At 36.4% G+C, this 16,740-nt stretch overlaps 1 protein-coding gene across 1 annotated transcript in view; it reads left to right on the top strand.

Annotated features, from left to right (window-relative positions):
* LOC145672658 (cell adhesion molecule Dscam1-like) overlaps positions 1-16,442 on the top strand; it is a 439,482-nt gene extending 423,040 nt beyond the window's left edge. The window contains exons 28-29 of the mRNA XM_081741822.1: positions 7,405-7,602; positions 15,967-16,442. Coding sequence (XP_081597948.1) covers positions 7,405-7,602; positions 15,967-16,018 — 250 coding nt within the window. The 3' untranslated portion in view covers positions 16,019-16,442. The remainder of the gene's footprint in view (positions 1-7,404; positions 7,603-15,966) is intronic.
* Positions 16,443-16,740: the final 298 nt, after the last annotated feature.

The following is a 16,740-nucleotide window of genomic DNA, read 5'->3' as shown; positions in this document are numbered from 1 at the left end:
ATATATTTAAAATGAAACGCATATTTTGTGATGGAACTGAGTAACAAAAAGGGAATCAATGAGAAAAATTTAAATTACATTTCAAATCCCGACTAGTCTATAATATACTAGTCGTACTCTCTATAATATTCTGTACTAGATGGGGATTAAAATCGTAACATCTTGGAGATCAATCATCGATTAGTGAAGGAGAATAACCTAATGAGTTATCCAACGTAAAGCCCAAATAATTTTGTGGAAAAATATTTAGAGAAACTCCACTATAGCAAACTAAAATTGCCGCAAACATTACGTGTTATTAAATTATGGAAATAAATTCCATCCCTTGGTGCTAAATGAGTTATCCAATAATCGAAACAACACTGAATCTATCGCATCGGTAAGTGGGAAAAAATCTTTCTTTCTCAAAAAATCCCTGGACTTATTTTCAAAATTACAAATTTCCCCGGCATGTGTATTATGCACCTAAATCAGTTTTTGGCCTCCGAGAAAATGGTAAAATCGCACTTATTCATTTTAGACCTGTTTTGCACGTTTAAAAGTACAAGTTATAATTTTATCCTTTCTACTTGGCGAGGAATTATGCATGCATTCTGTGTACATCCCTAGTGTTGCATGTTGGCTTATGGGAGCTTTTATACTTAGAAAATGTTCCGGTATAATGGGGTTATGCTTTGACGTCTAAGACTACTGTTACGCTCGAACCAGTGATCTCAACACATGCTTTGGGTCAATGCAAACTCAACTCAACCTAAAATTTCATAGTACTGAATAACTAATGATTTCCATAAGGGGCAAATGGTTCGTGCTCGGTTATGTGGTGGAAGCCTAACGAAAGTGGTAGTGTATTGAGTGTCTTACGAGAGACGGAGTACAAGTGACATCACGTTGCCGAAGAGGAATAGTGGTAGGAAGAAAACCCTGAATGAAAGGTCCCAGCGAGCATTAAAGTGGATTGTTATTCAGAATCGTAATCTGACTGCGGTGCAAGCGATAGAGGAACTCAAGCAGGAATCATGTTTTGCTCAATAATATGCTTAAATGGGCATATCTCATTAAATATGCAGTGTACTGTCATCCTGCTAATTTCATAACGAAAAGCTTTATTAGAGCATACTCCAGTTTCAGTTTCATCTTGGTATTACACTGGTTGTCATAAAACATCGATTTAATAAGAAAATTTTTCCTCGATTTTCTCTGAAACTACGCATGAGGATTTATATACACCCATATTGTTTTGTTTAGCTGAAAAATTTATCGATTGGTGTATGCCCCAACTTTGGACATATTTTCGTTAAACGGCTAAACACTAGTAATATTGTATTATTATTATTATTTCAAATTTTCCATTTTCTCAACATTGTTTCATTTGGCCTCTTTGACACTGAGTGAATATCTTCCATTTTGCATCATTTCCACCTGTCCGCTTTAACACATCTTTCAGTGTGCATCGCCTGATGTACTACAGACGATCATCTAACAGTGGTGGGGTGCTGCATGCACATACTAAATTGTGCGATCTCCAATATCTTACGTGCTGCAAACTACAAATATTCCATTATTTTGAAGTGGCAGAGAGACGGGCTTTAGAGGGTCGTCGCAGAACAAAAAACAAGCTATATACAGTTGTAACTTGAGATGACTCATAAAATCCCCCCCCCCCCACTCGTATCGCGGAATCTGGGGTGGTATGTTATCTTTGTAACTGGCTGTCTCTATTGTCAAACTAATTGTTGGAAAAAGTAAGTGTGGGCCGCGCTGGAAATACTCAAATAATACATAACATAATGTTATTCCTATAATGAGGAGGTAAGGAAACAAAAACTACTAAATGTAAGACAAAAAGTATATATATAGTTGACGCTCATTAGCTAGATAGGGTTCCCAAAGAATAAATTATGAAACTCAGTGTTAAAATAGTGCAGGAAGAAATAAAGAAAGTAATCGTCCGAAAAGTTATAGAAAACTTCAGGAATCTTCAGTTTCTACATGTTCGTAAGTAGAGTACTGAATTATTAACCTCTCGGGTGTAAGGCGAAAGCTATCGAAAGTACCACTACAAAGAGGACCGTTTATTACACCTAACAACCTGGATCAATAGGTATAGCACCGCCTTAGATCTCGAGAGGAACCTTGCAACTCTACGGAGACTACTGTTTCTAGTTTTACAATGTATAGACGGTTAGCTGAGCTACACCTGTATGCCGGACGACCAGCAGGTTGTGTTCGATTGAACCCACTGCAAAGAACCGATTTGAATTGGTGTAGAGATCTTCACACTTGGACGCGGGGACAATACAGTCATGTCCTGTTCACAGTGAATTCCGGGTTAGTTTCCCTAGTGATTCTCTATATGCACTTATCTGGAGAGAGTCAAGAACATGGTTCCTCTAGCTAATATTACTGTACTGGATCGTTACAGGGATAGAGAAATGATGGTTTATAGTAGGATCATCCAGAAGTCACTCATACCCATGCATGTCTTCCCAAAGACTACCCTCACAAGAATAGGATATCAGGATGACGTCCTAGACCAGTACATTCGTCTTTCTCGGCATGTAGTGGACCCTGATTTTATTCTAATAAATGATAATGTATATCCTATCATAATGAGTCCGTACCTTGAGACTCAAGATATTAGACGATTCGATAAACGTAGTCGATCATCAGATTTAAGCCCATTAGAACATTCGTGGGATATGCTTGGAAGGCAAATTACACGCTACAGATGTCCCTATACGTAACCCATTTTCCAGATTACTGTATTACGGCCTTGAGTATTTTCATTCCTGTTGCGCATTATATAGCTTTTCTCATTGTTTTCAGCCTATTACCAACCAAAATTCCACTTCTCACTAATATGTAGTTGGTTCTCCGTTTTCTCTGTGTGATACATTCCTCTAATCACACTATTCTTAACTTCATACATGAGTGTACATTCTAGAGCAAAGCTTTCCAGCTTTAGTGGTCCAGGGTAACACCAAGGGTGTCGTGAGATTTTATTATAAATTTAGAATAATATACAAATGAAGCTGTGATAAAATAATATTAAATATCCTTTTTTCGTTCCATGTATTAATTGCGTGATCGAAAAATTGATTTCTACAGTCTTGTGATAGAGGGTGGGTGCACCAAATGTGGAATGCATTCCTAATGACAAATAGCTAATTATTTCGTTTGCTTTATGTTTCCACCATGTAAAAGTACTGTGAACGTAAAGATCTCTTCTCCCTCTCTCTAGGAAGTAATCCCAAGTCACAAACAAAGCTTTTTGTTTCGGCATATTATTTTAAGTAAGCAAGTTTTTGACGAATCCTAGTTTTTCTTTATTTTCTACTGAAAGAAAGTAGTTTAATTTACTTTGTGTTTTCAGTTACCTTCTTTAAAGACATGAATATTAACTTTGTAGAAATTTAACATTCATGTGCACAGAAGCTTAACATCCAAAATGACGACTTTCCTAGTATGGAACACCAGCATGAATCAAATATGGATTGTTCCAAGATAATATCAGGGATGTATGAACTAAAGAAAAAAGTAGATACCAAGAAAACAGTATTCGTTATATAAATCCCCGTAATAACTTAGTCAATTCGAACTACTAAGAAGACCCCAAGCAAGAGCCAACTGTCAATTATGAATATTTATTTTCCTTTTTGCGCAATGCATCTTAAGCCGTGACGTGCTGAAAGGTGGAAAAACATTCTATTTGTGATAATATACACGAAATGTGACTTTGAAGATGTTGAAGGTCTTCGGACAATTAGGGATTAAAGAAACAGTTTACTGAGGCAATTTTTTCGTTGCCTATTAGTCAATGAAGCTCTTTTCTCAAAGGAACTGGAAGAACAATTACCTTATCATAGCATTAAAATGGATTGAAAGTATTTTGGGCTTTAAAGTCGCTGAAGTAAATACGTAATATTTCAAATGCATTTGCCCAAAATAGAAAAGCCGTAGTCGATAGAGTTGTTTCTGACAAGGTACACTCGCGAAGTTTCCCCTCGGGATTCGTGTAAAATTGATTCAAATGCGCATTGATTCGAAGTTCTTCGCGGCTCATACTGGTAATTTGCATATTTATGGGCCTTTGTATATCCGGAATTCAATCTTACACTATTGTAAGGCTCGCACACATAATTGCTTCTAGTTTTTTTTTTTTTTTTTTTTTTTAAGATATATCTGGACATGAATGTGGCAATATGCGAAACGAATTGGATCAAGTACTGCTTCTCTGACATTGTTCTCACCCTGACCGCTATCTTGGATCTGCCAGATTGAATTCAACTTTTTGTTTTTCAAATGGAAATAGGCAAGTGATAATCACATTCAGGTACAATTTTCTCAGAAATTTACCGGCGTAGTGAATCTTAATGTAGCTTGTACCGTTTCGAAGGTATTACATGTTAAATCCCTCCAGGTACTTCGCGAAATATGTTGCAGAGTAATATCAGTTACGCTCACGTTTTTAATGTTGACAAATCAAAACAATTTCTAACTGGAAAAATACTGTAGGTATAAACAAACTCTTTACAACATTGGTGTCTTAATCATATTATATTTCTGTAAGTAATTGTTAGTACTTCAATGTTATAGTAAAACAGGGAAGTAATGTATTACGGTCAAAATGCCTAATGCAAATCCAGATACGACCAGATTTTGGGGAAGACCTACCATTTCCGTATTGACGTATGTGTGTCTGTATGTATGTACGTACAGAGAATATTCCGTCAACGATGAATCAAGTGAAAGATTACATATATACACGGGGTCTTGCACAACTTTCTATTTGGTTCAATATCCGTGAAGGGCCAAACATGTAACATGTAATACATTGCAAACGGTACAAGGTATGGTAAAACTCACTACACCAATGAACTTCTGAGAAAATTATACATGAATTTGATATATCACTTGCACCAATTCCTATCTGAAAAACATAAAGTTGAATCCACTATGGCCGATCCAAGATGATAGCCAGGGTTATATCTAAAGAAACTAAAAGCAATTGTGTGTCTGAACGTTATAAAATAGTAGTGCATGACTCAATTCTGGATATATGAAGGCCATAAATATGCAAATTACCAGTATGGGAGGCTACAATACACATTGGCTTGCGGAGAACTTTGCATTTGAATCAATTTTACACTAATCCTAAAGGGACACTTCGCGAATGTACCTGTCTTACTCTCAATTCAGGAGTAACCACAGAAAATGTAAACACTATATTCAAAAATAAGAAATGAAACCTTTAGACGTTCGATACTTCTTCTGAAGCCTATATAGTGTGTAGCGTGGTGAAGGTATGTTTCAACCTATTTTCCAGTCACTATCGTCCATTTGCAAAATTTATTTTCATTTAGCTTCTTGCATGTAATTTGCATTCCATACAGTGCCTTTGATAAAAAGAAACTCTTATTTCCCGTAATGCGTTGCGTATGCTAGCAGGAACGTATAACATTATCTTGTAAGCTTGGTGATTTGATGGGAAAGTGCCTATTCTGTGAAAAAGACCTTGCATGCTACTCGTGCTCTCACTGAAAGCCTCGGGGCCGTTCTAAGCTGATATAAATGAGACCGTCATAACCTCATTGTTCGATACATGAAACAAATTTAAAAACCAATCAACCTCATATACAAAAAAGTAAGGCAATTTAGATACTAAACTTAACATGGTAACATTGTGTTTAAGCAAGAGTCTGTAGATATTTTTTAGTTCAGCAGTTGCAGATAATCATCTATGGATACAGGAACACTATTATATTTTAATATTTACAATGCAGTGGTTTAAAGTAAGTCTTAAACTACTCTCATTCTAAATATATTATTGTTTGTGAAAACTGCAGTACCAATAAAGACGCGTGAGTGGAATGAAATTTATGCCACAAATTGCGTTATTTATATGACTATAGAAATGATTACAATTTCGGAACGCACTACATCTCTGACCTTGATACATCAATATGGCATGAACCTTCACGTGCTCCATTTACGTCGTCGCATCGAATCAAACAGGCGTAGGATGTTCGTGGGCAATAAACTGTTAGTCTGCTTTATGCCAATCCACAACACATCACCATTGTCTGATGGGGATGGTGACGACTATCACGACCAAACATATCCTACACGTGCACATCAAAGAAGCAATAGGCCACTTATAGTTCCTAAGGGAAGGCGTGCACATTCTGAGAACATGTGGCCGAAAAGTGTGATATTGAAGTATGGCGTCAGGAGTTATATGAAGGAAAAGTATGACTTTGACCTCTAGAACTTTGATCACAGGTGAAATTGTGGCGAATTGGTACAGTGAGATGGTGTGTTATATCCATAGTTGCCCCCCTACACACATAATCACACTAGCCGCCATGATGTTCGAAATCCACGCTGGCACAGTGCGCTCACCACAAAAGCGAACAGGTTAAAGTGGGAGTCATGAAAACATTCTGTACTGGACACCTGAAATAGTGCCCATACGACCACTGCAGCCTGATTCGTCAATTGTGGTTTTAAATGATGGAAGTCAACACAAAGTTATGCATCATGCCTCTCCAGTGTTCAACGATGGCATCAAACCATGACAAAAATACATTTACACCAATTACTTTGCTCCAGTGACTAACTACAGGGTGCGGCAGCTTTCATAGTAGGATGTTAAAAATACATCATCAGTCAGTAACTGTAATTTATTTATTACGTCTTATGTCAATTAATAGTTAATGGTATGCCATTTACTAATGTGTAGGTCATTGTCCATTGCTTAGATTACTTTTTGAATATGACTCCTGTCAAATAATGCCAACTCTGCACAACACATTCATCTAGGCGGCGTTGGAAGCTTCCCATAACTCGGCGTAACGTATTCCCTGGAGCATTACACTGTGGAGTCTGTTACGGCATTATGGACGAAACTGTGGAGTCTGTTACGGCAATGGAAACAATAGTTGTTACTACACGACGTAATCACATTGCGAAGTCCCTGAGAAATCGTCAATTTATACGATTCTCTTCTCTCCAATGTTTTCACGCACTCATCATTGTCGTAATAAAATGTCCTCTACACGCAACCAATATTGCAGCGCAAGAAGGCTTCTTCTCGTAGATCGATCATGTGATCTCATTCGAATTCAATTGTTTGTTTATACTTTCCCCTTTGACATTGACGAGGGGTTGTGACTTTTGTTCAGTATCTCAGTTCTGCGTAAACCACATTCTTACGGTATTTCTCGGTTTACAAAACCGATAATGTTGGGATGAGATGAATGTGCCATCATGCTGAAATTGTCATCATTTATGCGACATGCTTTGCCGTGAAAATCCTATGAATTTGGACACACTCTCGTGGTCCCTTATTGGTGTGCAACTTTTACAAAGTGTTATATATCTCTAATTTCAAGAACGTTTCAGAAAACCCACGAACCATGAAGTCCCTGCTCTCCAGCCTCCCAGTGGATTTTCAGATAGCCAAGAACTATCAGAAGCAGAATGCGACAGAGAGGAGGGAAGGAGAGCAAGAATCAGACAAGCCAGCGTAGAAAGTCTTGGCGCATTACCTCTTTTCCGGCACGAAGAGTTAGAACAAGAGTTATCAGCATTGATCAAGAGGTAATATGATTTTCTGTTGATAATTTGTGATGTAAAGTTCTATTTTTCTCTCGGGTACAGTATCGAATTTGTAGATTTAAACATTACATGCGGGTTTAAATGTTTACCTATTTGGAAAGTGAACATTAAATGTAAATATTTTTGAAACCACCTAGTTTTCAAGGTACAAAGTATTACCTATTAGTTCATAAATATTCATGTTTCAAGATTTTGTGAACCTAATAAGATATAACGAAGGTAATAATCAAGTATCTCACTCACCATTTAAAATATTTACTTGATTGAAACTTGCTTATTCGTCCAGACAGATTCTAATTGGTTTATATTGCATGTTTTTACCTTCAATTAAAAATTTCTAGATTTAATTTTAAACCTGAAGCCTCAATACTCAATGCTAAGGACAAATTCATATTATATAGATACATATATGGTGCGAAAGTTTGGTCAGCAGGTTCCCTTTGACGACCAAACATTGGGGACCTGACCCGAAATTTCGAGCTTTCCACGTATATATATTTGAAAATTATTTTCTGCTGGTGTTCCAAATACTGCAGCAATCGCAGGTAACTCTGAACAAACTGTTCCTGTTTATACCAAAACTGCCAAATGAATTATCTTAATGTCCCCGTGTTTTAAAAAGAGAAAGACAATGATGGAAAGATAGAGCCCCAACCCATATCACTTGAAGATATCAAAATTGAGGCGGAATATAATAAACTTGATGAATGTGAGCCAATCCTGGGCTAATTACTAAACATTCCCGCCCAAAGGAGCCAAACCAACAAAATTTCCATATAAATAGTTTGTCGGAAAACCATCAGTTACGCTCAAAAACCTTTCTGTTTGTCATTTTTTTACATCTTTATTATGATACTTAAAATTTACAGCAGTGCAGTATTGTAATGTCTTTGTCATTACAGGCACTATAACTGCTATTACATGAGACGTTTAAAAATGTAACTGTAATAAAACGTTTTATTATACAACTACCTTTCGCCAGGCTTCACAGTGTAAATACAAAGAAATGTAGTTTTCTATCGAAATCTCAAAATGTGTCGGAAAATTTCAAATTGCTGTAACTTCCGATCAGTTGAAGATAAAGTATTAAATAATAACTCATTTTTAAGAATTTTTAATATTCTATAACTTTTTCCCTGAAAACAACTTTCCTGTAAAATAAGGGTTGGGACGCTAGAAGCCAAATTTATCCAAAAATGTGAGTCAATAGCTGAATATCTCGAAAACTACTGCGACTGAAAAAATGGAATAGGTACAGCTTGGTAGGAAATTTTGCAAGCTTTCATTTTAAATACAGTAGCTTTTTTGCTACAATCCATCATTTTAGAAATATAAGTGAAAAAACAAATATGTTTACTCCTAACTGCTTCAAACACAGCATTGCACAGTGGGTCAGAAGACCTAACTTAATTTTTCAAAGTGAATGTTTCGTGACAAGTAACACTGACATAGTTTGACAAAACCCAAGGCTTAAAATGCAGTATGAATTTCCCCTGTAGCTTTACAGATGAATTTAAAGTGAAACTTTTCTGAGTGTTTGTATGACATCAAGAATCAGATTCTCACAAGTAAAATCGTAGGTCATATTCAGTAGCTAACAAAAACTAAATGACAAAAGGAATTCAGGCGAGCTTTGGATATAGTATCAGTTTGGGTTATTACTGAGTGTTGCAACTATTATTACATGTATTAATCATGCACATTGCAAATGTGCAGAATGAATACTAGGTGATAAAAATGAAACTATGCAAGTTCTTGTAATCAAGATCATTAGTTACAATATTTGCCTTTCAAATATATACCACGTTGTACACCTGAAATACAAGCATTGTTGAAGTCTACAATATGTAATGTGTAACATGTGAAAACTATGGCTGCCCATGTGTGCCCCTATAAAAATGGCATTGAAAAATATATCATGGGGTGATGGATGTAAAAATAACTCTTTCTGCAGGAAGTCAGCAACAGCAGCAAAAACAGGTGCTTCACCAACCCAAATGAACGATATTGATAAAGTTAGAAAGAGGTCCATTATTATTGATATCTTTAAGTTTGGATTATCAACTCCCCACGCATGGATTCGCTTTTTGAATGCATTGCAGACGTCTCGTATCGACTTGATATCAAGAAATGGCAAGTTAGGAAAGCAGATAAAAATAAAATTCACAATAAGAAAGGAAATGATATTTGCAAAATTCAAAACTATGATGGGTCTTTTGGGGAACCAACCCAAGCCTGATGGAAGTGGGACATATAATGATGGCAATACGGCACGATTTTTTCCAAGATCCAAGTCTCTCAGAGCAATTACTGGGATTGACGAGGTACTTATTGAGAGATTTGGTGTTGTGCTGGGAGTTATTTCATGTGGCTTTGACATAAATGTTCCTACATTCGAGGGGTATGCTCTTGAGACTGCCAAGATGTTCGTCGAGAAGTATCTGTCGTACTATATGCCTGTGTCTGGGCATAAACTTTTGCTTCAGGGACTTCTGCATTACATATCACTGGACAATTAAGCTAAGAAGCTCAGGAAGCACGAAATAAAGATGTGCGTCGATTCAAGCAGATCATTGCAGAAAATTCTCAGGATATGCTACAATCGAAAACCTGCTTTTAAAGTAGAAAGAAATACAGAGATCTTATTAAACGCTTGCAGGGACATGGGTTTAGAAGTAAATGCAGAGAAAACTAAATACATGAAAGTGCGTCGGGACCGGAATACAGCAAATTATGGATGCGTTAAAATATTATATAATACTTTTGATAAAGTGGATAGTTTCAAATACCTAGGATCAGTACTAACAGAGGAAAATCATATTCTCGAAGAAATTAAATGTCGACTAAAAGCAGGGAATTCGTGTTACTATTCGGTTCAAAATCTCTTGTCGCGAATTCTGTCGAGGAATTTGAAGCTTAAAATATACAAAACGATAATCATGCCTGTTGTTCTGTATGGTTGCGAAACATGGTCGCTTACTCTGAGGGAAGAACATAGACTGAAAGTATTTGAGAACAAGATCCTGAGACGAATATTTGGACCCAAGAGGAACGGGAATGGGGAATGGCGGAAACTTCATAACGAGGAACCACATAATTTATATGGTTTACCCAACATTTTTAGGGTCGTCAAATCTAGGAGGCTTAGGTAAGCTGGTCATGTAGCAAGAATGGAAGAAAGTAGAAACGCTTTCAAAGTCTTGACTGGAAGACCAATAGGAAAACGACCATTAGGAAGACCTGGGCGCAGATGAGAGGACAATATTAAGATGGATCTCGCAGAGATTGAAATACAAAGTAGAAACTGGATGCAGTTAGCTGAAGATAGAAGTCAGTGGAGAGCTTTTGTGAACGCGGCATTGAACCTCTGGGTTCCATAGGCCATAGAGTTAGTTAGTTAGTTAAAGTAACTTACTACATCGGACCCTATCATTTCCTCAATGAGACCTCAGCAAAGCAAGGCAAATAAACTTTCAACACGAATACTAGCTCTTCTGGTGGAGCTTTCTCACATTACAACAGCAGAAGAAGTGAAATGGAGACATTAGTGACTGAAATAACACTCACTAATAGTGAGCACATGGTGATACGTGTGATTAATTTGTGATTATTCAATATGGTATGTACAGTCTGTGCATATCCACATTTTTCCTGCATAACCATGTGTTTGTGTGAAGGTATTGAGTGATGTCTGTCCACATAAAGCATAGGTTTCAAACATTATGAAATTTATATTTTCATAATATATTTTATGTACCACTAGAGTGCGCTGATCTATTTGTCTTATAGTACTGATTTACATATCAACACATCACATATTACATCCCTTATGTCGCACAATTTTCTGCATGTTAAAATGACAGATTTTCAGTAAATCAATCTAATTCACTATGTTTCTTCATTTTCTTTCATTTTTGACCATATAAAATGAATCACAGTCATTGGACAATAGTGAATTAATTATGCGCACAAAATTGCCAATTTCGGCCCACTGTGCGTTGATGTAATAAAAATGTCCATAATAGTGTCCTCTGCACTCTCTTCATTGAACATTTGCGATTTTTGCAGGTGGGTATCTCGGAAACTATTGGGAACAGAAAAACTTGAATAGGTACAATCTTGTAGGAAATTTTGTCAGCTTTCATTTTGGATACAGTAGCTTTTCTGCTACAATCAATGATTTTCGAAATATAAGTAACAAAACAAATACGTTTACTCCCAACTGCTTCAAAGGCAACGTCGATATATATAAAAATGCCCATAATAGTGTCCTTTGCACTCTCTTCATTAAAGATTTGTAATTTTTGCAGGTAGATATCTCGGAAACTATTGGGAATAGAAAAATGGAATAGGTACAATCCTGTAGGAAATTTTGTCAGCTTTCATTTTGAATACAGTAGGTTTTTCCGTACAATCCATCATTTTGGAAATATAAGTTTAAAAAAAAAATACGTTACTCCTAACTGCTCCAAACACAGCGTTGATATAAAACAAATGTCCATAATACTGTCCTCTGCACTTTCTTAATTGACTGGACTCGCTTGGACCTATGTTGTCGACGATAAGTGCGAGTGCATCTAGGAATTTAGAATTAAAATAGCTGAAACTGGTCAACAGAAAGGGTCGTGTACACAGCTTATAACGCCAGACCACATACATCTTTTACAAGCATTCAGAAATTCAGAAGACTTGCCTTGGAGATCCTAATGCATTCCACTGTATAGCTCGGACCTGGCATCGTCAGAAAATTCTTTGTTGCAGTCTCTGCAGAACTCCATGAATGATGTTAATTTCAAAAGAGGTCTTTGAATATTACGTGCCACAATTATTTGACTCAGAAACTACCGAAGTTCAATAAAGATGGTATTGTGGTGTTGTCGGTAAAATGACAGAAGGTCATCGAACTAAACTGTGAATATGTGGTTTCGTAATGTTATTTTGAAATTACAATAAATGTATTCTCAATTTTGACCTCCGAAAGCTCAATAGAAGACAACCTGATATATTAAGTAATTACTATAGATACTCCCTGATACAAATGAATTCCTACTATAAAATAATGATCCTTAAAGTAGAAGAACATGTCCAGAATAAATGAATGATTACCCACAACCAATCTTACTCCAGTGCGTTGTTTACTCTGAAAGTGAGAGATGTTTTTGAGAAACATGTATATTCATAACGTCATATGTAATATTTGTAATGCTGTCATTGATGTCTTAAACCTTAATACTCTAAGTATAATGTTTACAGTTATTGTGACTTTTCTTCGCTTCATATTCAATGTACCTTGAGTCTTTTTAAATCACATTAAAAAATAGCGTGTTTTTCGGTTCTCGTTGAAACCACACAGTATAAGAAAAAAATTAAACTAGCTACCGTATTTACTCGCGTAATTTTCGCACTTTTTTTAGAGGATAAAAGTTGTTTTGAAACAAGGGTGCGTAAATTATGCGGGGAAAAAATTAACCACATCAGTGAACATCGTCTAATTTTTCCCCCAGTCAAAATAACACGAAAATACCGGTACACAATTTCTTTGTAGCAAGAATTGACAACAAACAACTAATTCTAAACTTGTAGAAAAATAACATTAAAAAATTGATTAAGAAGTCATGTGGTTTCTTACAAATCACTGTCAAATCCTCGCGTGCACAAATTACGCGAGGAAAATAAAATATACAGAAAATGCCCTTGAAAATTGGGATGCGAAAATTATGCGAGGGCTAATATTACGCGCGTATTTACGGTATACTGTTTCCATGAATTAAGCTGAAATCTGAATAAAAATTTTAGCTTCAAGTGCAATTAGGTTTAAACACGGATATTCAAAAGAAAAAATCTAAAACGTTTTTCTAAAATGATCATACTCTATTCATTAACTCAGAGAAAGTCCGAAAAAATCCCTTGTCGGGTTTAGTCAATATGGCCGCCATAGTGTTTAGCCTACAGAGATTGTTCTTCCTACGTTTGGCTGATTTCGTTCCTTCCCCCTCCCGGGAAGAATGGATATACCGGACCTGGCTCGTGGCGTCCTGCAGTGTTGTCCAGTGGCTTCCTGGGAACGGGGTTGTTTTTCCGCGCGGACGACAATAACGCACAAAACAGGATCGTTGTTATGAGTGTTGTGTTAAATTTGTTTCCAAGTGTGTGGGTTTCCGCTCTGTGACCAAAATGCCGCCCAAACTAAGCCGGTTTTGGGAAGACTATGTTGCGGCTCTTTATGACGCACACTTTAGTGTTTCTGTCATTAGAAAACAGTACAAGAAGAATTTTTGCAACATCAGTTTAAGTGGAATAAAAAATGTTATTAAAAAGTACAAGGGCAACGAAGCTCCACCATTTGGATCACCAACGAAGTTGCCTAGGAAGTAGGAATGCACCAAGGCCACCTCCACCATGCAGAGGAAACTTCGCAAAATGGCAATGCAAGAAAATCCGCCAACACAAAGGTGTATGGCTAATAGTCTTGACGTGTCTTTGTGGATTGTAAGCCAGACGTTACACCATCAACTCAAGCTGGAAAAAGTCGTGAAAGCTCGCGGCCGTCTTCTCACGGATGCTCACCAAAACGAACGAAACTGTAACGCCCGGAAGCTGTACGAACGGCATTTGGCAAAACAAAGGCGGATGTACGTCGTAACGCTCGATAAAGCATGGATTTACCTTTCCAATTGCGGCAAACCGAGAATCATCATGTACCGAGAGAAAGGCGTCAAGAACTTCAGAAGGTGGGTCCGTGTCTGTAAAGAATCCTTCCCAAAAGGGTTCATGGTCGTTACTGGCTATTTACCGCGGTAAACTGAAGATTAGTAGGGTGGCGAAGAACTGCAAAATAAATTCGCAGTATTTTCAGGAGCAGATCATGCAGCCGATCTACGAGCATGAGATTCAAAGAATGTACGGAAATGACGCCAATCTGGTGCGCATTCACATGGACAAGGCCTCATCACATACCTCACGATCGTCCCTCGCATTCTACAGGCAGATGGAGGAGGCAAGTGGTATACAGGTAATACCTTTAAATGAGGTACCTGTTAAATCTCCAGATGCAAGTCCTATGGACTATTCTGGATTTGGATTGCTGAAGCGGCGTGTGACAATGGAAAATGGCGTGTGACACTCTGTGGAAGGACTTTGGAAAGCTGTGCAAAGGGAATGGTACAAGATTCCTCTCCCAGTTCTTCAGAAAAGCCTAGTACAGTGAAAATTACGCTGTCGGGCTATTGTTAGGAACCAAGGTAAACACATCGAGCACTTATGGACCTGACGTCACGGATTCTTCTAAATTTTTAGGTAAGTCGAAATTGGCTAAATGTAGACTGAACAATCTTTGTATTTCCAACGCCAAGAGTTTTCGTGGAAACCACAGCATTTTCTTTAACTGACTGTAATATAGGTTCTAAACATATCAGAGATACCTCGTTGAAAATATATTTAATTAGTTCTTATTGTGTGAAAATTTAGGGAATTTACAGTTTCCGGAAAAACAGAAAAACGGAAATTCCACATTGTTTTAGAACAGAAGTGAAACATTGAGTTTTTGGATCCTTATTACAACATTGTAGGGAGAAGAAACATAAAATATGTGGAAATTGTTGGCTAACCCCTTCTCAGTAGAACTTTTTTAATAGCCGTCTTCTGCCCTCTTTTGGTCTAATTGCATTAAAGTATGTAGTCATCACAAAAATAAGAAAACACCTTCTAGAATATTTCTGGTGAATATCTTAAAACGACCAATTAAAATACATAGATACTGTTCCCCTTACGGGGAAATATATTCTTTCCACATAAAAGAAAACTGTTCAGAAGGCTTTAACACGAACTTCTTTTCCTGTGTTGTTGTTGTTGTTTCTTATTAAATACATTGTTACATTCTTACATACAAAAAGAAGAAATAAAGAAAAAACTTGTAAGGAATATCTAAGTATAAATAATTTTTAAATGATACAAGTATTATATTTTTAATACATGCGTAAGAAATGTTGTTTTAAAATAGTGTATTACGCATTGGGTGTTTCCAGTTAGAACTTCCCCTTGAGCAAGATGTGTAAATATAAATATTTATTATATGTATACAAACACCTGAAATGATATATGGGACCTTGAACCACCTCTTAACGAAATTCTGGGTACGCTACTGTTTTATTGTTTTAAAGTGTGTTCATTGAGTGATTCCTTTCCAAATTACACCTCACTTTCGCTGTTGCCTGTGGCAGGAGAAGCCCCTTACTTGCGAAGTTTTCTGTCCTAACTATTTGTAACGATTATTTCATAATTGTTAATGTTACTGTACAATGTTAAAGTCTGTGAATATAATATCTGAATTCTATTATTATTTTTCAGGTATCGACAAGAAAGAGATCGTGAAAAGCAAGATTTTACAATACATGTATAAGATAAAAGTTGGTACATTTTACATATTGGAAGCTTTAATTGAACAGCAAATAATACCAATATTAAAATAAAACGGAAGACTGAATTTTGATACTTTTACAAAACAAAACAAAGAGAAAATACAATGTTTTAATTACTATATCAATTAAAAACTATCATATCATCAATTATGCTGAACGATGTTTAAACATATTTTGACAATATTACATAGCTGGTGCTGATCTCAAAGTGCCAATAGTGAGAAGAAATGAACTGGAAGGACTTAAGCGAGAACTCTGCCCTCCCATTTTGCCTTTTCTTATTAAATGTTTGAAGGTTTTCATGCGTTGTTATATGAAAAGAAACTTGTAAACTCAAATGAACTTTTAAAGTGAAATTGTTGTATTTTAAATATAGCGTAATGATTGTAAAATAAATATTGTTTTAAACAGTATTCATACAATATTATTTCGCTTTAACCTATTAACTATATAATTGAAGACCTCGGTGCAAGAAGCGGACAGTTCCAATTTAACAATATCTTCAATATTTTTTTAAGTTAAATATATATATTAAAATTGGAGATGTCCCCTTCTTGCACCCAGATCTTCAATTATGGCGATTACAACTACCTTACCTTAAGTAGATTAGAGTGTTACTGGTGTCTTATGGGCAAATTGATAGTACGAACTTCTGCATTCCGAAGTATACATAAATTATTGTTATGTTCGTATTCCTATTTGC

The sequence above is a fragment of the Thermobia domestica genome, chromosome 16 (assembly GCF_964235325.1).
Source record: "Thermobia domestica chromosome 16, izTheDome1.hap1.1, whole genome shotgun sequence".
Lineage (NCBI taxonomy): Eukaryota > Metazoa > Arthropoda > Insecta > Zygentoma > Lepismatidae > Thermobia > Thermobia domestica.
This window is presented reverse-complemented; position numbering and strand designations above follow the sequence as displayed.